Genomic DNA, 24,635 nt, shown 5'->3' on the forward strand with positions numbered 1-24,635 from the left:
TATATATATATATATATATATATATATATATATATATATATATATATATATATATATATATATATATATATATATATATATATATATATATATATATATATATGTATATATATATATATATATATGACTGGAAAGATTTATCCTGAAAGACTGATTTTGACGGGTGCGTTCATGAATTGATTTTAGAAACCAGTGCTCATTGTGCCTGGCATGTATTTTATATGATATTGCCTATGTTAAAGACATGAATCATTGATTTTTTCCATTCATAATAAATTTTGTACAGCATAGTTCTTGAATAATTACGAAGGAACCCAACGATTCGTATAATACAGTTTTATAGGTATTCCTCAACTGTTATTACGTGGTGCTCGTTTGAAACATACACGGTGGATCTGTGGTGTAGTACTGTATGCAGGACATGATGCCAAATTATTAATGAATTCAAAAGTAGCTCCGTTGAAACAGTAATTTTTTTCCCTTGAATCATTTTGCTTTATACATAAGTAATTTTGTTCCAATTTTCATTATATCACTTTCAGTATCAGTGTTCTGCATATTGCTGTGTGAATTGTAGGATACTATGAATTTTGCAATGCATTGATATTTCAGAGCCAAAATTGATGCTATCACCAATCGGCGTATTTTATTTTTGTTCTTTGCCCTAATTGGCCTCGCTTTTATAAGTGCTGTGGGAGCATACTTCTTTGATCATAAACGGCTAACACATGCTTATTACGTCGGCCCTCAGGGTGTGTTTAGTTTTTCTCGAAACCTATGTGATAGGCAATATAATTCCAGTATACTAGTGACTTTTTTATCAACATATCGGATATAATTTGTAATATAATTAACGAAATAACAAAGCTAGATCACCATCTGTAATCTAATATAAAAAGATAATTATTAAAGGTCGAGTTCAGAATCCCTCAGAAACAGAGTCACGCTGCTTCCTTATCATCACCTGGAGGAGTACTTTGATAAGACACTGAAGTTTATGCCCCTGCATTTATCTTAAGCAGCGTTCCTTGTTTTTCACTTTTTTATTTTATATTCATAAAATTTAGTCTTTTAGTCCTTTAATGTTTCCAGAAAAGGGGCCTTTCAACTTCTTCTGGAATATGTTGACGTTCTTCATTTTGTACAATAACTTAATCCCGATCTCACTGCAAGTCACCCTTGAACTAATACGATTTTTCCAGGCAGTATATATAAATAATGTGAGTAAGCTCCCTCTCATTCATTTAATTTTATCTTATTTACATATTCAAAACATCGTATGTGGTTTGTCGTGATTCTTTGATAACTTAGGCTTAATTTTTAAAATTCACATTTCATTCGTAAGAACTCGAATCTTCCTCATCCCCTCTTTGCTAAGTTCATGTTTCACTCTCTGAAATAAGAACTGGAAATGAAAATTAATGATTTGCATTCTAGAAGTAAAACCATGTTTTGATGTGATATACTTTCAGGATATTGCTATGTACGAAGAAAGAACAGATAGTTGTGCTGTTGCGAGAACATCTAATTTAAATGAAGAATTGGGGCAGGTAAATGCTCTTTTTCCCCGCTACCCTTTTTCATTGATTGGGTACTGGTGTAAAATAGTTGCAAAATTTATTAGTTCGACGTTTGCAAAAAAACTACTTTATGAAATATTTTTTATGCTTCCACTACTTCATGAAATATTCTTTATGCTTCCTTTTTTGATTAGCTGCCATCGATAAGGCGTAAAAGTTATAACATTTTGAGTATGACAGAAATAGGCTATTTAATTCTTCTAATGGAAATTTCAAAACAGAAAATAATGGATTGTTTACAAGCTGGAAGTAAGAAAGATGTGGGAAAAACATTTTTAGTACGTGTTCAGATGCAGATAGTTTTTTTTTGACTTGCACAAAATTTCGTAATTTGAAGGCAAAGATGGATTCATCTTTATTTAAAGTTTTATTAAGCCTTTTGTTATTGCCATTTTTCCCAACACCTCATTCTCAGTAACAGTTACATTTTGTTTAAGGTAAAATTCATTATGAGTGATAAAACCGGAACACTTACTCGTAATATTATGAAATTTAAAAAATGTTCAATTGCGGGTATTAATTTTGGAAACGATGAAACAGATGATTTTCAAGATCCTAACCTATTGGAACTCATCAGGACTTCTGACGTTAGTTCTTGCGTTCATACCTTTTTTCTACCACCAATTTTGGTTGCAACATTTACTAGCTTTCGAGATAGTTTGAGGGACTATGTTGAAACCTTATCATATATATGTTCGAAAGTGATAGAGTATTTCGCATGAGCAGCAAAAAGAGCAACTAATAGCCTCTTAATCAGATGGCATACTTAAAACAAAAACCTATAAAATGTGTAAAAAAGAAAGTTAGAAAGTTTCTGGAATATTTTTTTTTTGTTACTTTGATAAGCAGATGAAGAATTGCATTGTTTTATGCTTCCATTATTAATTGTTTGATATCACTGACAATAAAAAAAAGAACTTTGGAACCACTATGTTTTCAGAAATCTTATACTTTTACCTACATACTTGCTGTTTAGAAAAAAGCTAGTCCTGTCAAAGAGTTCCTTCGAATGATGGCAATTTGTCATACGGTTGTTCCAGAAAAGGATAAGAGTGGTGAATTACAGTATCAAGCTTCTTCACCGGACGAAGGTGCACTTGTTCGTGCTGCTGCAGCTCTTGGATTCGTGTTTCACACTAGAAAGCCACAGAGTATTCTCGTTTCAGAGGTACTTTTTAATTGTGATATGTTCAGTGTTCAGTCTTTGTTGATTTTCATTAACTTGAATTATTATTACTGCCTCTGCTCTGTGGTTCAATAATTACCATCTTTTTTGTAAATTTATGCGCAATTCCCAAATTAAAATTTGTAAATGCACAGTGTGTAATTAACTTTCATTCCATCTTTTAGTTCCTTAATTTTCCTTACTACATATTAATTTGTACTTTCAGGTGGGAGAAATCAAAAGTTACACCGTCTTAAATGTATTAGAGTTTACCAGTGACAGGAAACGAATGGGTGTTATTGTGCAGTGTCCTGATGGTGTCTTGAAATTATATGTCAAAGGAGCGGTAAGAAATTACTTATGTTACATTATTTTCATTCGCACAGGCTTTTGTATATCATTTTCGTGAATTTTCCTTGATTGTCATTCACACTGAAAGTTGTACGTCACATTTGCTCAGTTTTTTTAGATTCTTATATTGTCATTTTTGTTGTATTTATGCACTAGTCTACGTTTTTGGTCACTGTCTGGACTTCGGCTATTCCGGTAGTGACAAATGAGCGTGGATATCTTTTCAGGATTCTATGATTTTCCAAAGATTACAACATAATTCACCAGTTATCGATGAATGTTCTGCCCATCTTGTGGAATATGCGTCAAAGGTCTGTTATTCTTTCCAAAGATCAGTTTTATTAAAGTTTCTTGTGTTTCTTGTCTCGAAGCTTCATTTTCCGCTGACATTTTATCCCGTATTGCCTTTAAGCAATTTTCACGTTTAAATTATTCTCATCAATAAATTACGTTTTGTTGGCTTTAAAAAAGTAACATTAAAGGGTTATCGAACTCTCTGTTTTGCAATGCGTGTACTGAAGCTGGAAGAATACAATGAATGGGCACAGGAATTTGAAAAAGCTTTAATTTCGATGGACAAACGAGCAGAAAAATTGGCAGAATGTGCTGAGAAGATTGAAACAAACCTCATCTTAGTTGGTGCATCTGCAATTGAAGATAAATTGCAACAGGTCTTTTTTGCACAGTAATTGTAAATTGCTATGACATTGAGGCATTTGAGAAAAGCTTCGACATTCTTATTTTGTAGTAACAACCGAAATCACTACAATAGAGTTATGAATTCATTAACAATACCACACCTAAATCTGAATATCCCGTCGCATCAGACCAATAGTCTTCTAATGTAATGGAATATTCTAATTTACAGTACTTTGTATTGTAAGAAGCGAAGTGCAAATATCCCCTACAGCCTTAAATAAACTACGAAAATATCATAATTCATTAGTCATGGCTAATTGAACATTGGATAAGAGCGAACACCGAACAAATTTCGTTTTTCCGGTTAAAGTACTGAATTAGATCTTAAATGTAGAATACTAATCAACGGTTTGTAGTATGTACCAGAAACAATTACGGCGTTACTTGCTGCACAAATACGTGTTTGGATGTTAACTGGAGACAAGCGTGAAACAGCCATCAATATAGCTCGTTCAGCGGGTCTTGTTCATTCAGATATGAAATGTTGGTTTATTGATGGCAGTTCATACGATGAAGTTTTTAAAAAACTTTGTGACTGCAATAGTGGCGTTCAGTCATCCACTGATAAATACTCCTTAGTTATCGATGGCTCTGTAAGTTTAGTTTTCGATTTTTGCAATATGTTCAAAACCCTTCTTGCATATACATTTCATTCACTAACGTCAGCCATATCCATACAACTGGTAATTATCCAGCCGTCGCTACAGCTATCGTTATTCACTTTGTTTCATTTAGAAGTATTGATGAAGAGCAGCTCTAAGACAAGAAAATTGAGTTTTCTTAGCCTTATCTGAGTTTTCTTTTTATTCCTTTTGTTTATGTTTCATCGATTTTATTTGAAAAGGGATATGAAGCCAGCTTAATAAAGTGGGAGGACTAAATTTTAAATCACTTTTTTGCCATTTCTAAATAAATGGTAATAAGTGCAGAAGAATAAGAAGCTACGAACATCCACACTTCTTTCACTCTTTCTAAAAAAATCTAAAATTGCTTCGTATTATACAATTAGCATACGTTTAAAAGAGAAATGGAATATATCTGGTGTAAAAAAGTTCAAAAAAGTGGATTTCGAAATTTCAGACGTTAAAATACGTAGTTGGACCAGAATGTAGGAAAATATTTGGTAACTTAGCAGTGATTTGTCCCACTGTGATTTGTTGCCGAATGACCCCAATGCAAAAAGCAGAAGTTGTCGAGATGGTCCGCGAAACCACTGACGACGTGGTTTTAGCAATTGGTGACGGTGCCAATGATGTTGCTATGATACAAGTATTTCTTATTTTTATCAGTATTGACTCTTTTCAGAGATAAATGAAGTAAACAAAGTAGTAAGAATGGTGCAAATAAATTTTGGACGCAGGGTAAAGTATGATATTTCCAAGGAATATCTCCTAGATTTTCTATTAGTATTTCTCAAAAGTTCAGGCTGCTAATGTTGGTGTGGGAATAATGGGTGAAGAAGGTTTACAAGCAGCATCTGCCAGTGATTACTGTATCGCACAATTTCATTTTTTACGCAGACTTTTACTAGTTCATGGTGTTTGGAACTACGAGCGAGGCGTAAAGGTTATTTCATTTATTTTTTTGATCTCATGTTTTAAAAAACGTTTGAAGTCGTCTCGTTCCAGATTTCGTAGTTTCAGGTGATATTATATAGCTTCTATAAGAATATATGTTTGTATTTAATCGAATTATGGTTTGCGATCCACTCTGCTTTTTCTGGTCAAACAATATTTGAACGCTGGACTATTGCCCTTTTCAATGTTGTATTTACTGCTTTACCGCCTGTAATGATTGGATTATTTGACAGACCTCTTTCCGACCAAATGATGCTTTCCTATCCTGGCTTGTATGAGAGTTTTCAGAAACGAACATTCACCATTAGTGTGAGTTATGCTCAAACAAAAAACTTGTTTTATCGATTTATATCAGACATGTTGGAAAACATGGAAAACATGTATCGTGAAAATGATACTAGTTGTCACATTTGCAAAAATGATTTAACCAGCAAATACGTGGCTGAAGATTTATAATTTGATTTACAAGTCTCTTTTCTTGTTGATTTTGTTTTCAATTTAACTATATAACATGCTGCATTCATTCTAGCAATTTGCAATATGGATCGGTCTAGCAGTTTGGCATTCGTTACTTCTTTACCTTTTATCTTTCGCATTTCTGTGTGATCCTGTTGTATGGGATAATGGCAGGGTTGGAGGCTGGTTGATGCTCGGCAATTCATGCTATACGGTTCGTCTCACTTTGTTTATTCTTTCAATTGAATTATAACATTAATCTAGAGAATGAAAGGGGAAATGAAAAATGAAAGGATTTTAAATAGCTAATGGAATTTTGTCAGTTAAAAAGAAAAGGCACGTGATGCGGTTTCTTTTTTATAGCCACATTTGGCAAATATAATATGAACTGCTTTTATTTTTGCCTACTTATTTCACTGCATCTTGCTTAAAGAGAAAAAAAACTCAAACTCAAGCTCGTTAAAATCTTTTATTTTCTTGTTGTTTTTTAGTTCGTGGTAACAACAGTTTGCCTTAAAGCTTTGTTAGAATGTGATTCTTGGACAATAGTTATACTGTTTTCTTGTTTTGGCTCCATTTTATTATGGTTTATTTTCCTTCCGCTTTATTCCATGGTAAAAGTTAACGTTATTTTACAGTTCTTTATTGAATCGTAACTTATTTGTTCTCTTATTTGGTAAGCTATTGTTTTTTCCATGGAAGCATAAGCTGTAACTTTTGGAGATTATAAATCTTTATGCATTGCATAGATTTCTTGAAAAAGTAAATAAGTTATAGATTTGGCCAATTTTGCCGATTGGTGAGCATATGTCTGGTATGGTATTCATAATGCTGAGCTCATCATCTTTCTGGCTGGCATTTATTTTTATACCTATAACAACTTTATTTACTGATTTCATCATCAAAACGTAGGTCTAAATTTCTTAGTGATCTGGTCTTAATTTTTGAATTCTGATTAATTTTTGTAAATCGATCAGGGTAATTTAGAAAAACAATATGTGCGGGTGAGAATTATGCAGAAATCATTCTGGTTAGTCTCTTATGATGACAAGTTTTATGGAAAAAATTACCTGACTTAAACAATTTTTTGAAATATACTTGTTTTCCGCATCTCCATATGAAGCGAATTGGTAAAAGGACTTTCAGAAAGTGAAGGTTTCAGGATCCGGATGACTTTTGCGCCAACTCCTAAAGAAATAGCATACTTCCATGAACATTCCAGAAAGCAGAGTCGTGACATTTATTGCGAATTACATTGGTAATTCTTTTTCTTTCGGTGACATTTTAAACCTTCTCTCGCTAATTCTGTAGACAATGCTGTTGTTTCTTTACCAAAATCATAAAAACGTTTGGAAACCAATATATTAGTTGAAATGTACCATATTTATAAGAAGTATGTAAACTCTTTTTCTAATTTGTTAGTTAATTTTTGCTCACCAAAACATTTTCATTTTGTTTACCCTTTGTTTGCACAGTAATTCAATATATCCTTTAGTGAAATGGAATGCTAAAATGTTTGCTGGATGCTAAGTTTCTCAAGTTTTCCAAGTCATCTTCATATCACACGTATATTTTTTTATGAACCTTAACTGTTCATCTTGTTTAATTAAGATACCTGGTCAGCGCTTAACTCATCTGAAGAGGTGTTTTAAAATCTGTTGAACTCTCTAGCTTAACCATTCTATTCAATTTCTAGGTTTTTGTTTTTTATATACATGCCGCTCTAAGATTTTGAAGCCACATTTCTCGCATCTGAGCCAATCAACTTGAATATAAAATTGGCACTTTCTGCTTACTGTAGCATATTTCCAATGTGGGATATCAATTTTCAAATTCGGAATCTCGCCGTCGCAGCCGATAGCAATGGCACATTTCTAACACAACGCGCCTTGTATATAATGACACTAAACACGACTTGAACAAGAATTAAAATACGGATACACAGTGGTTCCGAAAACTACATTTTTCCTATAAGGCGAAATTAGTTTCATAAATCGCAATGATTGTAATGGTGTCAGAAATGTGAGAAGTGTGGATACTGAAGCACCTTTTGTGTAAAATGATGTGAGAGGATTCTATAAATTTTCTATAAAAAGATCCAAGTGGGAATGTGAGGTATAATTGTGTAAGGCTCTTGTTCATTAAAATTTTCTAATGTTCTTGTCAAAAATGATCTCTTCACTTGTTTTCTTTTGTTTAAAGAAGAATCACGCTTTTCTTCTGAATTGTAAGTCAGCAAGAAATATTATCAGATAAAAATGTGAATAAACTGCTTAATTAAGCACATAATTGCGTTCAATTCTAAATTTTACGGTTTCTTTTCATAAGTTGTTTATTTGTATCGAGTCTTTGTAGTTTACGGCGTACTGAACAAGTTGAGCGAGCAGAATCTAATGGTACCATCAGTGAAACGATATGTGATAGCATCAGTGATAGTTCTGCTTTGAGACTAATTGGCGAACATCAACGAGTCGAGCTGGAATCGGTCTGGAATTCAGTGAGGGAGCGACCACCGACATCCACTGTTCACATTCCCATCTGAATTTCATATGGTTCACTACCGTATCAGTTATGTTATAGTGAACTCTTGTTTTTACCTTCAGTTATTCTTTAATTGGTCTTTACCTTAAATTTAAAGTTTTGATAGCTTCAGGAGTTTTGCCCTTTTCAATAGTTTCCAATTTCAATTTCCCTTCTCAATAGTTTTCCAATAGCTATTTTGTAGAGTATGATAACTGATAACGTTATTACTTTCTATCCTTTTCGGTGACAAGAATGCTATGGCCACAAGTTTTCAAAGAATTAAGGAAATTATTAAACTTGTTTTTCTGCTATTTATAGTGGACTATTGTATTACTTTCAGTGATGCGTCAAGAAACCTAGCTTCACTTTTGAACTTATGCATGATTTTTATTTTATTAAGACTGAATTGGATACTAAGTTCCAGTTTGGAATCATGGGCAAGAAACATCTGTGGTGGACATAATTGTAACTCTTACAATTTATTATATTAGTTCAAGGGCAGTCCTGCGATCGTACAGGTCTTGTTACATTTTAAACTCTTCCGTTATTTGGGTGCTTTTAAGCGATAGCTAACGACAGTCATAGCTTTGGAGATTTCACATGTTTACAATGACCTCAACCCAACCTTAAGGAAGAAAAACCGAAGTGATTACGAAGTTTTTATCTGTGACAATGTAGCAGAACTCCTGGAGCTGTCGATTGGGTGGTTTTTCATTTGTTGCCAAGAATTCCTAACGTCAATTCGAGAAATAAAACTGCAGTACATGAGTTTTTCGCAGAATACTCTCACGTTTTCATTAATTAAAATTTTTAGTTTGCTAGTCAGTTGCCATTGAGCAATTCCAGATTTGGAACTCGAGGTCAAAGTTGTTATTATCTTTTCTTTGATTCACTTCGTTTATTATGTCAGTCTGTTCAGTTTTTTCGCTTCTGCTGAAACATGAACTAAGACCATTTTAAAAATTAAAGTCTGAATACTTGTATTCTCCTCGCGCTTTCTTTTGATTAGTTTTTTACGGTGAATACTGTTGTAATCGGAATCTGTCATTTTATAAAAATTTTTTGTACCTTTGTACTGAGACTTGACATCATCTTAGGCAAAGTGCACTCACTTTTGATAAGATTAATCAAAAACGGAGACTGGGTTTTGATTCTCTGAACCACCTCATATTTATATTTCCCAAACTGAAGGTAAGAAAACATCAAAGAAATATAGTGTTCCGGTATATGGTGGTTGATCCTTTATTTTAATGAACTTGCCCCCGCAAAAAATGTTTAGATTTGAAAAGTGGTTATTGTATTTTGTCACATTATTCTCTTGAATACTCTTCAGGCCTTCCCCAACAATACCTTAGAATGAGCTTTTGATAAGTTTAAGTCTTCACTTTTTTAGTGCTAAAACTTTTCCTAACCACTAATTTACACAGCTTTTTCCTAATTTTTCCTATCAAATTTCTCTGTAGAATGTAAAATTGTCTTATGTTCAGGAGATCGTCCGCCGGGAATTTCCAGCTTCTGGGATATAATGGAATGGGCAATTGGTCCTATCAGGATGTTATCTCCGAAGAACAACTAGATCCAGTCACTCCCTCAGAACGTACGCCTTTAAACCTAAAGTTTCCTTACAAATTCAGTAAGATAGCGATGGATAAGAGGTGAAGTGGAACAGCTTTTTGGACAAATGACCGAGAGTAATTTTTCTAATTTAACGGCAATAAAAAATGTTCAGTGGGAATTGGAAGAAGTGCAGTGTATATGTATAACAACCTATTGCAACTCAAATATAAACTAATTAAAATAATTTCCTGCTAATGATTACATGTTTTCTCAGCAAAAAGAAGGAGTTAATACTTGAAGTGGCTAAAGGTACGATTCGATGGATACAAAGCTTACGTTTTTTGTATTCTTAGATTAATAAACTCATTTTTCATGTTTGTTAATTGTTGCTTTCTTGTATTTTACTTTGTTCTATTGTATTTTGTTCTATTCTTGTATTCTTGGAAGTATCTTGCGCAAATTCCTGAAAATATTTCTTGGAAGTAACACAGAGCTACAAATTTCTCTTTATTTCCATTTCAAGCTTATATAATTAGAATAAAAGATTTGCGACTATATAAAATTAATGTCATATAATCGCAAATTAACGCAAAAGGTAAGCTCCAAAACATCGCCACAAGATAAAATCAAGAGACCGTAACAAAAAGCAAAAAACGAAAAATGTTATTCTGCTATGTGAAGGATATATGTATATACTTTTCACAAATTTGGTTCAATGATTGCATAGATTGGTGTTTCTGTTAGCACACATTGAAAACATTAAGCAGAAATACTATACACCGTGGTAGTACGTTACGTGTACAGAAAAGAATTTGGATGATTTACTGGTCTCAATCAAGATCCAACTTGGTAAATACAGATTAGTATATCACAACGCAGTTACCTTTGAATGTTTGTATTCCTCTTTCTCTCGGAACTTCGGGTTTATTCGCCACAAGTTCTGCATCTTTTTTTACAGCTTGGATGAACTGTTTTTCAATTTTCCATTCGATACATCTTTATGGGTTGAAAAAAAGGAAGGTTGAAAAATTAATTAGACCGGACTGATTTTTTATATATCCGATTTCTCACTCTATCACTTGTGTTTGTCTACAACTGTAGTTTTCTCACACTTCTCGTTTTTACAAGCACGTCTTTCAGTGTTTTTTCTTTTTAATCTCATTCATATGTAATCATTACAATACTTTCTTCGGGAACTTTCGAAAAGAAACACGGATTCGTGTCAGATATTCTAAGTTCGATCGGCAAAAGAATTCTCTACAGCTCTCTGCAGGACTGGTTATTGTCGTTGAAATCTTCAGTTAGTTCGACATGGTAGAAAATAAGTTTGAAAGCAAATGCAAATCAACTTGATAACACCTGAGTAGAACAGAAGATGGACATTTCTAGTTAGTCTTTTTTTTCTTTTTTTTGGTTATAGATAGCACGATTTTATTACTACTTCTTGTATGTGGTTTAAAATATTGGAAAATATAAAAAGATAAAGATATAAGAAATAGGTGCGCATTGCAAAGGTAATAATTTCTAACATTTATAGACTGCAAAGTACCACAAGTTTAAAGTGGTGCACAATATCAGAATATAAAGTGTCTGACAGACACATATTCCGTGGCAAACATCCGGAAAAGGAGTAATAAACATTTGGGAATAACAAAAAATTTTGTTCTAAGGGCTTTACTTTCAAGGCTTGAAGTGATTAAAGTGAAGGAAACGAAAACGAGAAAAATAATTACACAAAATGAGACCAAACAGTACGTGTAGAAGAACAAAGTATTGCCATTAACAATCGTACGACCCACCAGATCTTTCTGGCTAGAGTTTTCAAGTATCGCTGTTTAGTTCTAAACTGGAAGGATAACAAAGGTAAATAAGCAGTCCCAGCTCCATCCCCTGCTTCCTTCTCCGCGATTCTGACAGTTGTGATTATGACAACTAAGAAAATTTCTCTTCATAGTGGTTAACGAATAGGGAGTACATTTCAGCTCCGTTATCGACATTAATTGCAAACCTTTCCATGTCATTTCCATGCAATAATAATAGTGAACGATATGGCCATCTGATTTTCAAACGTCTATGATGCAACGAAATGTTTTATTCTCAGCGAAGAGCTGTGTTTAGTTAGAAGGATATAGTTGTGATATCAATTTAGATTGTATCATATTTGTCCTCAATACCGATTTAAATATTAGATAACTTTCTTCTTTTATGTTGCAAAAACATACTAAGCCTGTCTCATTCCATCATTTGAATTCCAGATTCTCATTTAGCTATGAATTAGACTTGCAATTATAAATTCTTTCTGAGAGAAATTTGGCGACCAGTGTTCTGAACATTTCGAAAAAGTCATACGAATCTCAAAAATGTCGCAGTACCACTTATTAATATTAAATAATCGAAGATTCTATTTCCCACAATAACCGTTTAACACCGAATATATGGGATTTACACTTGGCACCGAATAAGCCCCACGGCAATTCGGGTCATTGCTTCTTTCGGGTTCTACAATTTATTTGTAGGATTTCGTCAGAACATATCATTAGTTTTGCGACCAACGATATTAATGAATCGACTCAAATTTGTGTCCATTTTTCTGAAGACTCTCTGAGCACTACTATTGATAAGCGATCCTGAAGTTGATTTTCACAGAAATCATCTGTCTAATTTCTTTGCTGTATAATATTAACCTCTCTTCCTGAGCTGTTTACGTGTGTGTTTCTGCTTATCAATGCAGGTCTCCAAACAAATGATATTTATCTCAAAAATTAATCAAAAGAACTCAGAAGCAATGATCGAAATTCCTTTTCATCACTATATGTACACATATATAAATAAATCAAACAAAATTTCCGAAAAGCAACGATTACTTTCAAATGGTTGCATAAAATAGAGTTACAAGGTCTATTTTGAACCTTAAAAGGTAGCTAAAACGCATCTGAATTGCCAATTATTTTCCACATATATTATGAAAATACTGTACAGCAGATAACAAGGATTTACTATTCACCAATAAATCAAAAGAATCAATTAATCTATCATTTAACATTATCTGCGTTCTAAGAGCTACTGAGGTGAAGAAATAATTTGCTGGAAAGAAAAAACACGGAAAAGAACAGTTAGAAAGATCTGATGTAATCACTATATTCCTTCAAAGCTTATGCCAGTCTAAGGGTTTCAGCGAAAACATGAATCTGATCCAACAGATTAATTCAATAGCATCCGAAATACTGCGAGACAACTGTAATTAACTAGTTAAAATCAAAACAATTTTTCCTTTGAAAAGTTAAATAAGGCTAGCTGTGTGATATGATTTCCCTCTCACTGGCAATAATAGTAATATAAGTCATGGTAACAATAAAAACAACAATAACAACCATAACAATAATTGTTGAAATTATCGATGATTCATTTCACAAAACACCATGCGTATCACGAAGTTTAACAGTTCGCATTGCTGATGATTAGAAACGGAACGAAAAAATAATGCTTGAAATCTTTACTGGAACTTTCCAAATAAAAATATTGAGAATCTTGAAATAGCAGAAAAACAAAAAATAATTTGAACATATATTGTTTGATAAAGGCAAGATATGCTACATTTACGGAAACACTGCAGTATTTGAAACGACAAATGCAATTTCAACTGAACAAACTGCTTAGGCACAAAAGCCGTCATTTTTTGCAGTGCCGTCATAGATCTCACATAAATCGATTATTGATTTTGAAACCGAAGTTTAACACAAGTTTCCCTTTTTTACGTCGTTAATTTTTAAAAAATCATCCAGCTAATTTCAAGGAACGATTTTTTTTTGGAGGCTAAAAAATATGATAAGAGATATTTTGAAACATTCCGAGAACGAAATCAAAAATTGACCATTTAAACTAAAAAAAATTTGTTTAATAAAGACTAAAATGGACATGTTCGTAAAGTTATAATTATTTTATAATAAAAAGAGACAAATCACATCATTAAAAAAATTACCAAAAATATTAGTAAAAATAAAATTAACTCAATGGGGAATGAGAAAAATCAATTTACACAGTGTCGTACTTGTATAGATATCGTTTCTGGAAGAAGCAAAATAAGCTATTAAAGCTAATTAAATAATATGATTACTCTAGTCCAACTGGGTAAGCAGGAGGAATAATTTACTGCATAAGCTTATCATAACGAAGAACCTTGGATTCACAGTAGACTAGTACTGGTTTTACGCAAATCAATGGCGTTTCTGTTGAGGTAGTAGGAAGAGCGGATCCCAATAAGCACGATCTCATATGTTATAACTACAGCCTCGGAAAACGAAGAAGGACTTAACTGGGTAAGTCTCAAAACTTGCAAAATCTTAAGTGATGATAATTTACAAGCAAAGCAGCGCTTTATGGGTTCTGTCCATAAGATACTAATAAATTTTAGTAAATATATTCCACTTTAAGCAACTGCCTGTGGAAATGTTCAAAAATAGATGCAGAGAAATTCTAAGAAAGAACAGAAAATCTAAAATAAAGCAAAAGACACCTCCGATCATTACCATGAAAAGCCTAACAAAGATAATCTTCAGTTATTTCATTCCGCAAATCCACGGAATTCCGGACTTTTACTTTACCTACGTTTCAACTTAAAGTTTTCGAAATTAAAAAATATGCTACCAGAAATATAATAAAACAGATCACTAGCGTTGACGAAGAAAATAAAATTATTTTGGTACCAAGCCTATCACAAAAGTATTTCAGGGAAAAAGAGAAAAAAGATAATAAAGAAAAAAGATTTTCGTTTTTCTGCGTGCAAAAGTGAAAGAGCAGAAGCGCAAATTACTATTTTAAAAAGGCAATATAAAGAAGAAAACTAAACTACGCATAAAACAACGAAAGTACCTCAGTCATTTTGAATGATTCACGACAATTCTTTTATGAAAAATCTTGAAAATGTTTGGAAAAGAACAGTCGCATCAATCTAAGCATAACTGCGAAAATTATAAAAATAAAAATATTTAGTTTTAATTACTCATGACCCTAGCTCATTGATATATATGTAAAATTCTTTCTATTAATTCGGATTCTGAAATGTTCTGGATCAATGCAGTAAACCATTATCAACTATGACAGTTCCTTTAAATTGGAAGCCAAAGATGTACTTTGATTCGGAGGAATAAAACTCCCGAAAAATGAACAAACAGCTTTCGATACACTATTTAGAATCGGGGTATTAATGTTCGATTGAAGCGAAGCATTGCATCACGCTCCATTCGTGCAGGTTCATCGATTGTTTTGATCAATGTGATGGGGTCAAAGGTGACACAACGCGTGCCAACACCATTCAGATCAGCACTACTCCCGTTTGGTGCATCCGGTGAGGAGGTTGCAAAAATCCGCTCCAGTGAAACAGTAGAAGAAGGAACTGTGAGTAGTTCGGTAGCTATTTCGGCTAAGAGTCCGTATTTAACGGTATTGAATTGCCAGTACTGCAGTGGTGCTAAATTTCGACTGTTTAATGTCATTGGGAGAGCACCCGTTACTATTGCAAGTGGTGATGGTGATGTCTGATTGGTTCCAGCCTGAAATTCGAGCAGAACACACTGGTGATTAAGAATTTCAAAAATATATGTATATATAAACGTAATATATATGTATATATAAACTCTGATTCTAGAGAAAATTTTCCTCTGACGGCAAATTATTCGGGTTTAAAATTCTAAGCAAATTTTACAGTCATAGACATGTCAGTTTTTATGCTTAATTAAAGTTAATGAGCCTCCATATTTTAGGGGAAAATACAAAACTCACAGCAAGTTCATCGAAATACGACTGTACTATTGCTTCGGCATAACGATTTTTAGCAGCAGCTTGTTGCCTTTCCTAGAATTTTAGCAAATTTACAACCAACTTCAGATGGGAGTTAGTAACTTCTAACGATCAAATTAGGCAATATTTACGAAATTACCTCATTCCATATTTTAGGAGGGATGCGAAGCTTGAACAAGTTCATCAAAATACGACTAAATTACTCTCAATTTTAAAAGAAATTTTCCATGTAATCGAATTATAAGCAATTCTTGCTATTGGTTGGCTTAACTATAACCATTATCACCCGACACTTCCAATGACTCGAATTATGTAAAGGTAATTTTAGTATTAGTATTTTGGAAAGATAAAGTTAAAGCAATTCAAATATATTAAACAATTTTTGTAATCCTTAACGATACCTTCATTATTTTTCGTCGTTCATTTGCAGCATGGATAAGATCCGGATAAAGAGAAGTACTTGTCGCAATATTTTGACATGAAAGTGATGTATCACTGTTCCCAATATTACTGATGTTCTTGTTGCCATTTCTTGAACTGCTGTTATTTGTACCTGAAGTTGTCGCCAACGAAGAGGCAGCAGCTGCACGGTCTGTTACTGTTGCAAGCAGTGCATCAACTCCACCATTTAGCCGTGCAGGTCGACGAGCCGCTATTTCCTCTGCCAGCCTCATACGTCCATTTAACTACAAATTAGAATGGAATCTTTCAGCCTCCAAATTTAAAGATTTGTAATTCTGCATTTAAATCTTGACATTCTGGAGTTAAATGTTATATGACATTTTGAAATCCTTTTTTTGAAAATTTTGAAAATTTTTGAAATCCATGTTTAAGTTTAGTATGTAAGTCTTACAATCTTAAACTTTAAACTTTACAGTTTATCGTAATATAACATTTACTGAGTCTTCCATACTTTCTAACTCTGTAGAGCATTTAAGTGACTTCCCAAGAAAAGGAATATATGTGCTGGAAGGCAATTTTTCACTAATTTTCTAATTTCCCACTTACTCTTTCTCATATTCGCCGAAGATAATATCATAACTCTCCTGTAGTACCAAAGTCATCTCCCTCTTCATTTTTCTTCATTACAGTAAAACTCAAGAAAGTTGATATAAAGGTTCTTCAATGACTTCAAATAACCTCTTGCTCGATAGCATTTTTGGCATATGCTAACTGTTCATCATCCAGCAATAAAGCTAAATGTGGATTCAACGCTGTTGCTTGAATGAATGTTCCATCAAAATCAGGGGCAGTAATATCTAATATTGATGCCGTACGCTTTCGTAAATCCGTTTTCAACTGGGTTGCTAAATTCCCAAGAGCCGTAAAATCCTGGAATTTAAGTTTTAATTCATAATAAGTCTCACAACCTAGCAAGAGATGCTTTTGTTTTGCAGATTAGTCTATAAGTTGACACACTATTAATTTTATTTTAATGTAAATTTAATGTAATTTAGTGTATTATTGGCTGTACAGCTCATTATAAGAACGTTTTTGATTTCAAAAGGCAACCCCTTAATTTATGCTAAGCAATCCTCGTGCATCCTATATCAAAGAGATAAATTATTAAGATTTCGATAATCGATTATTGTCACTCGTAGTAGGTTGAATTGATGGGAATAGTTTCTGTGAGAAAAGGAAATAAAAAAAGTGTGCAGAAAAATTATTGAAATAAGACTCTGCTGTTGGCTGAATTTTTATTTTTTCGTCCTAATTATCTTCGTCATATTAAAATTTACATCGAATGAGTAAATGTAGAAGGGCTTCACTAAGCATCATCAGAAAACCTGAGTAGCAGCGAAGGAACGAACTCGAGGAATGATTCGAAAACAAATATACAGAATCGGAATAATATTTTCAACATCGACATTTACTTTTATTTAAGTGCGTTCTTTGTTAGAGTAGTTTGTGGAACGAAATACTTTATATTTTTAATATTTGATATAGGGCGAAGTTCCTGTTTCTTTTTGAGCATATAATTCCAATGTGGTAATTGATTTCGAACTGTGATTACGTAAGTGTAAGATCTTATTGATGACCACTAGGAGAATATTTGTTTATTAGGATAATCCATCATTGATATATATTTCTCCGTAACTTTTAGCAGAGCAAACTAATTATAGAAGTGAGAATTGCAATTTGCTCTACAAGTACAAACTCTTCGACTGTTTCTATTTTTAATCTCTTCTTCATCTAATAGATTTTTTATTAAGCAATAAATAGCTACACACTTTCTCGAGAGAAACTTGCAACTGCATCAGTGATGGAACAACACCGTCAATTGTTGCATAAACACCATCCTGTACAACTTTCATATGAGTGTGAAAGAGCCGCAACAGTCTCGATACATTTTCCAGAACTTGCCTTAACATACAGCTTATTAGGATGAAGTGAAAATTTTAAGTATGATTGTTATTTTTCCTCAAAAGTACTTCCAATGAGGATACCTTAGCTTACTGCTTTAATGTTAATGGCTGGTTAATCAATTTGTTGCATTCCTCTTCTCATCTACTTAAGCTTGGTATGTCATCTATATTAACTGAAGATGAAACTTGAAAATATCAGAAATAAATAATTACCATTGAGATTCATTGATTGTTCCGACTGGGTAATCGAAAGATATTTGAGTACAAACACACAGGAATGCATTTTTGAGTTCGAGAATAGCATCAATAAGAACAAGAAATGAATCGGCAATGGGTATTGATACCGGGTGTCCTGAATGTACTTACCTTGTTCATGCTGAACTTTACGAAGAAAACAGTAAGAATTTTGCAAATTAAAATTTACCAACAGCTTGTTGTAGCAACTGCATAGCATTTGGTCTTGTAACGAAATTCAAAATCATGCTGTAGAAGCTTTTCTTCAGTTCTTCAATTTCTTCATTTGCATCTATTACGTTCAACAGAGACTGCGTCAACTTCTGATTGTACGGTTCCAGCTTTGAATTTAGTAAATTGCTAATTACAATCTTCACTTATAAAAAAAATTGGGAATACAGGCAAACAGAAAGCTGAAAGCAAATAATTCGGAAGCGATTCCTCTTTTATTGATTAAAGACCATGGGTAGATTTTCAATTGGGTGGAAGAAAAAATCAAGGTACCATTCGAGGAAAGATATCTTCTGCAGAAACATTAATTCCAATTAGTTCGCACACATCATTGCAGAGATAGCGCGATACTTTATCAGTTGTGACATCAAAGTCTGAGAGAATCTGAAGATTTGACAATATTTTAATCAAAATTCGCTCACCACATAGATATCACTCGAAATAATTTATTATTATACTCATTCAGTGGAACCTAGAACAGGATGCTGAAATGAAGAATGACACCGAAATAATTATTAACTTCAATAACCTGTTCAACTGTAGATTTGACAGCATCTATGACGTTTGATTGATCAGCAAGCGGCCGAACACCGAGCAATGCAACTTCTACTCGTTGTGCTAATGGACTGTAAAAGGCAACGGATATACAAAGTCGAACTAATGGTCGCATTTCCTCCGTTCGCATGGCAGATGATTTTGGCGATTCCGTGCCAGATTGATTCTCATCGGATACTTCGAAACCACTGTCCGAATTAACGGATGTCGAGTCTTTTGACTCTAAGTCTTTCGATTCTTCCTCAAATAGATTTATTCATTTTTTCCCTTACTGTGAATACACTTAATATTGTAGCACTGAATAACTCAAGGAAAAGTAAGGGTTTTGGATTTCTTTTGGAAATTTTCTAGTTTCTAAATTTCAAAAAATAAAATCTAAGAGCCTCCAAATTAAAAAAAAAGAAAAAAATCAACGGATACCTTGTCATCAGCACTTGTAGGAAGTGCAGCAGAGGACGCTGATGTATTTAATTTCAATACATCGATCATGACAGCAATTTTTTTTGCAGTGGTTAGTTGGTTTTTTAAATTGATAATCATTCGTGAATACTCTGCATTGATTATCTGAAATTACTCCTGTTCAACACTTTTTACTTAATTAACATGGGAAAATTGTTGCACCTGAACAACATTAGTAGTAGAGTCGCTTTGCATGATGTTTTATAGAGAAAATACATATTGGAGAAGTTAGACAATTGTTGGGAGCGTTAGTTGTACCAGTGTGGTTTCGGAGAGAAGGAGTAACGAAAAAATTTCTAAGAAAAAAATTTTTAAACAAAAATTTCTAAGAAAAATTTATGCGTTAGCACTTGTTAGAGGTAATGATGTCAAATTGCCGACATTTGGAACTAAAGTTCCCTGATTGTACCGTCCGAAACATACTTCGCAAGATACTTAGTATAAATCACTGACTTCCTCTACATAGTTAATGTCATGCGGCATCGAGAAACGCGGTTGCATATATTCCATGAATTCACGAAAAAATGAATTTTCGATGATGTTTAATGGTAGTTGACTAGCAGAAAGCATTAGTGCCAATTTAACTTCCATCTCCTTCTGCTTTCGATCATCACGATTCCATTTTCGACCCATTGCTATTGCACTGCCTGTCGCACTACTGCTCGCTGCCATTAGTATATTTGCAGTCAAAACATCCGCCAACGAACTATCTGAAGGGTAGGGAGATATCCTGAATCAATTTGCATTTTTTCTACATTTGTATGTGTTTCTGAAATTAGCATAACCAGATTTCTTGAATAATAAAAAACTCCATCTTCAAGTACTTGAGGAGCTCACTGAACTTCTTTTATGCTATAGAAATCAATCTGAAGTTTCAAAATAGTTTAAAATACTTTTCCATAAATTTTGTGGAAGAAACAACATTTCTTTCGATCTTTTAAAACTTATGTAACTGTGACTTATTTTCCGATTCAAAGTTATCTAATAAAACGGTTTTTTAAAGGAACAATATAATATAAAGAAATAATTATTTTCACCATAACTTCGGAAGCAATAAATTTTAAACGATGATCAAACTAACTGCTTTTGATTGGCGATGAATTTCCAGTTGCATTTTGTGTATTGTTAATGCCACCAGTGCTGTTACCATTGTCTTGTTCGGGATTGTTGAAAATGGCAGCAATCGGATTTTGTAACAAATGACCATTTCCACTAGCTAAAGCTGCCACACTCGCCCTTGCATTTAGAACATCCAATATGTTGCTTAAAAGGAATATTAACTTGCATATTACAATTCACCATGACTTATTACATTCATCATTGTCACTAGCGATTTGAAATATTCACTACAGACAACTGTAATGAGCCATAATTTGAAAAAATATTTAATTCTGTTGAGAACGGGTTTTTCAAGATTGATGAAAGAAATACGAACCTAACACTATGAGTGGACTGCTTTCCGGAAGTTGCAACAACAGTAGAGACGGGTACATGTTGTCTAACAGAACTGAGTACATTTCCTGACGAACAACTATCGTGACCATGACTTCTCAAAATATTATTGCTACCACTGTTGCAGCTATTTCCAGCTGTTTTCATGCGGCTACTGCAAGTATTCAGTTGTGCAACGCCACCGGATCCAGAAGATGCAGGAGCGGGAGAAACTGACATCTGAGAAGAATTACTGCTAATATTATTTAGACGGTCACGTGAGTAGATAGCCTGAAACTATCGAATTATTTTTAAGACTGCAAAGTTACCGGATGGTACTATATCCCTCGTAAATCTACTTCCGATTGATCTGACTTGAGCTCATTTTATAGTTCTATTATAAGAATCTTTCAGAAGTCTCAGAGTACAGTTCGTTCGTAGACTGTTATAAACTTACAGATGACAGATAAGAGGAAGATTCCTTAACACAGAATAGTTAGACTAACCTTTAGCTTTTGATATTCCACATACTGAGGAGGGTGTTTCTTAAGATGGCAAGCAAGTGTACTAGTATGTGGTCCTTTCAATACATACGTACAATTACCCACGATACATCTGTAAAAATTATCCGATTTAACTGACTAATCACAAATACAGTTATTACAGGAAGGAGTGATTAGAAAATTGCAAAAGCCCACCTGCTCAGGTTTTCAGCTTTATTATAAACGAAGAATTTCCAAACCGGAGTCTGCTTATTGGTTCCACCACTTCGAATAGCTGCAGCTGGATTACGATGCCAGGACCAGTCATCTTCACTGAACAGTGCTGCAGCTGGCGATGACGCTGCTGCTATGGCACCCGGAATTGGTGGTCCTGGTGGTACTAGAAAACTATTTTTCTACATCAGCGTCTTTCAGATTACAAAACTGAAGGATTAGAAAAATACATTAACTGGATTATTGAGAATTAGACTTTAAGTAATTTAATTTAAAATTTTTGAGAAAGACTCTTAGAGCCTAAAATATTGACATAAAAAATTATTTTGTGCGCAACTCCATACACATTAATTTTGAGCTACATAAGATGGAATTACGTCAAATTCAAAAAGCTTTTCATAAAAATATTCACCACTTGGAGTAGCTGATTTACCGCGGCCTTTTTGATTCGTAGGTTGCATTTGCTGCAATAAAAAAGACATTCAGTTAGCTAACAAGAAACCAACAATCTTTATCAGAAAGCTAACTGTGAATGGAATTTTTACTCATGGAAGCTCTAACTGCTACGAACAGAGTAATCCTTTGCGCAGATAACAGAAATCCCTACCTGACATTGAACTTCCAATTTTTGATAGAAATAAGGGAACATCTTACTTTCATGTATGCATTGGTAGCCTGAAAGATCATTGCGGTGGAAAATGCATCTACAAGACTTTGGCCATTTCTTGGATACAGCAAATTGTTGCTATTAGCATTTCCGCACAAATCATCTCGTTCCCGTTCCTCTTTTATGCAGGACGTAGAACTGGACGAACGGGCTGAAGACGGACCCGCAGGAGATTGGCCTCCATTTGCTGCATCATCCAAAGGGCTACCTCCACTCTGGTATGTAAAGGTTGGTTTTTCCACAATCACCTGCAAGTTAACTTTCGAGATGCTAATGTGAATATCACACAGTCGGGCAGTTCCAAACTACCACTACTGGTATCGTAGTGGAATTTCAAAATAAAAGATGTGTACCTGAGTAGGTAGAGATGACCGAAATTTTTTAGGCTCAGGAGCTTCTCCTTGAACGACGATGCTCATCGCTCACTTCTAATAGTTTCTTGAATTTTCTGTGAATTATTTGTATTATCCTGCAAGGTCAACAAGTTCTCACGCAAAAGTGGATCGCTAAAATAACGCTTCCAAGAGGGTCGAAAATTGCGCTCAGTAGGATCGCTTTCTATCTAACAACACAATGAAATGATTTTGAAATTGAAACGTCATGTAAACATCGCATAATAAAATCACATGAATATTGGAGATGAAATAGAGTGCGCAAAGTCATGTAATGTCTCACGAAATGAGCGCCCCTCTTTTTCCGCACCCGCCGTAATATTTGACTGAAAACTCTGAAAATGGAATCTTTCATACATAAAAGCCGCCTCGTTTTCCTATATCTTTTGGAAAAAATTTACATATTTATTAATAAAACGGAGTTAAGGCAATGATTTAGAGCATTTTGCGAGTAGTTTTGGGGCTTGTACTACTCTACCGTATCAAAAAAGCTAATGTCCAAAACTTCTCATCTTGGGCAAGAAAGTGAGTTTAAAAAAAAAAAGTGATAACCAACCTAGATTAAAGGGGACCTATAATTAAGTGATGATCCTCTTTTTCTGACTTATCTCTACTACCTGAACTTCATTTGTGTCTCGCTGATCCGAATTAATTTCCCGTTTTAATTTAGTTTACCATTTAATATCCGTATGCATTCCATCAAATTGGATGTATAAAAAATTTAGTTCTGGAGAAAACTTCTAAATCTTTCCTTTGAAATTCCCGCGGATCAAATAGAACAATCACTCCAAAAACTAACTATATGAAATCGATGTACATTTTCCTTTCTATCTCTTCGAACGAGCAGTAATAATTTACAAAACAACAGTAGAAGAGATTATTACAGGTAGCGCTGCCCTAAACTCTCACTTCCTTCGATCTGAATAGTAAGAAGAATTTTCAGAAGAATTTACCCGGGATAGGGGATACTCATAGTAGCATATAATTCATAAATGATTCATCAGAAAGTGCTATGAATATCTTCTTCTTATAAAAAAATAAACCTTTGTGGCTGTTTACGATTGACCTACCAAAACAAGTGTACTTTAACTGTCAGATCTGAAAATTATTCTCCCGTACTTATCGTAAAGTATAAATGCGTAGTGGAATTTATATAATTTGTAAGAACTTCGTGTTTCTCCCTTTTAGTAAACTATAAATCCGAAATAACTTATTCCAAACAAAAGCAAAGGAAGAAGAAAGGAGCACAGATGGCTTCAGGCTTAAACGGTTTAAATGGGCTAGGACGGAAAATAGATATTCAAAATTTTCTTTCAATTCCTTCTCCCCTTATTCGTCTCTTATAATATAAACATCGCGTTCAGGCCGAACAAAGCTTTCCAGGAGGAACTAACTGCTCTTCTCTTCTGGATTACTATTAAACTCAAACTGGCAAGACAACTGCTCGGAACTCTCTTCCGCATTCTCATTCCTTTCATTTGTCAACATCCCCCATCAGTAATCTCCTACACAGATTATAATAGAGTTTGAATCACACGTAACACTGATTCATTCAATTACTAAATGTTCCATCATTATACATTACATTTACGCCTAATAAAAAGCAATAAACATGTCGTCGTCGTAAACAATTGGAATGAAAAGAAGCAAAACTATCCCAAGATCGTAAATATTTCATTTTACAACTGTTGACATGTTATGAATTGAAGGAAGAAGCGGAAAAATCACTGGAGCCAATATGTTCAGAGGACATTCATTTCCCGCATTTATTCTCATCCATCCTAACTCAATAGACAGTATGATATTGCAGTTATCAAATGTGAGAAATATACCTGCAAGATTTCAATCTGTAATCTAAATCAGTTAATAATCCCTACGAT

General features: G+C 33.8%; 2 protein-coding genes across 2 annotated transcripts in view; one reads left to right on the top strand and one right to left on the bottom strand.

Moving 5' to 3' along the window:
• The window catches only part of LOAG_17671 (phospholipid-translocating P-type ATPase), a 10,028-nt gene extending 1,631 nt beyond the window's left edge, over positions 1 to 8,397 (top strand). Inside the window, exons 4-21 of the mRNA XM_020450334.1 lie at positions 344 to 467; positions 613 to 752; positions 1,093 to 1,220; positions 1,473 to 1,550; positions 2,018 to 2,167; positions 2,557 to 2,748; positions 2,972 to 3,091; positions 3,324 to 3,407; positions 3,579 to 3,767; positions 4,152 to 4,388; positions 4,876 to 5,064; positions 5,221 to 5,361; positions 5,439 to 5,681; positions 5,902 to 6,042; positions 6,320 to 6,442; positions 6,606 to 6,736; positions 6,991 to 7,086; positions 8,184 to 8,397. Of these exons, the coding sequence (XP_020306005.1) occupies positions 344 to 467; positions 613 to 752; positions 1,093 to 1,220; positions 1,473 to 1,550; positions 2,018 to 2,167; positions 2,557 to 2,748; positions 2,972 to 3,091; positions 3,324 to 3,407; positions 3,579 to 3,767; positions 4,152 to 4,388; positions 4,876 to 5,064; positions 5,221 to 5,361; positions 5,439 to 5,681; positions 5,902 to 6,042; positions 6,320 to 6,442; positions 6,606 to 6,736; positions 6,991 to 7,086; positions 8,184 to 8,370 (2,693 nt within the window). The 3' untranslated portion in view covers positions 8,371 to 8,397. The remainder of the gene's footprint in view (positions 1 to 343; positions 468 to 612; positions 753 to 1,092; positions 1,221 to 1,472; positions 1,551 to 2,017; positions 2,168 to 2,556; positions 2,749 to 2,971; positions 3,092 to 3,323; positions 3,408 to 3,578; positions 3,768 to 4,151; positions 4,389 to 4,875; positions 5,065 to 5,220; positions 5,362 to 5,438; positions 5,682 to 5,901; positions 6,043 to 6,319; positions 6,443 to 6,605; positions 6,737 to 6,990; positions 7,087 to 8,183) is intronic.
• Positions 8,398 to 15,094: 6,697 nt separating this feature from the next.
• On the bottom strand, positions 15,095 to 22,782 carry LOAG_17672 (HAT family dimerization domain-containing protein; the record flags this gene model as incomplete). Its single annotated transcript, XM_020450335.1, has 18 exons — positions 15,095 to 15,457; positions 15,687 to 15,758; positions 16,106 to 16,390; positions 16,845 to 17,036; positions 17,936 to 18,068; positions 18,284 to 18,422; positions 18,495 to 18,645; positions 18,809 to 18,919; positions 19,065 to 19,331; positions 19,511 to 19,654; positions 20,003 to 20,259; positions 20,631 to 20,812; positions 20,985 to 21,271; positions 21,487 to 21,595; positions 21,679 to 21,862; positions 22,109 to 22,160; positions 22,351 to 22,611; positions 22,717 to 22,782. The coding sequence occupies 18 exons, from the start codon at positions 22,780 to 22,782 to the stop codon at positions 15,095 to 15,097; spliced, it is 3,255 nt and encodes a 1,084-aa protein (XP_020306006.1).
• Between the last annotated feature and the right edge of the window lie 1,853 nt (positions 22,783 to 24,635).

Source organism: Loa loa (genome assembly GCF_000183805.2).
Source record: "Loa loa unplaced genomic scaffold supercont3.111, whole genome shotgun sequence".
NCBI lineage: Eukaryota > Metazoa > Nematoda > Chromadorea > Rhabditida > Onchocercidae > Loa > Loa loa.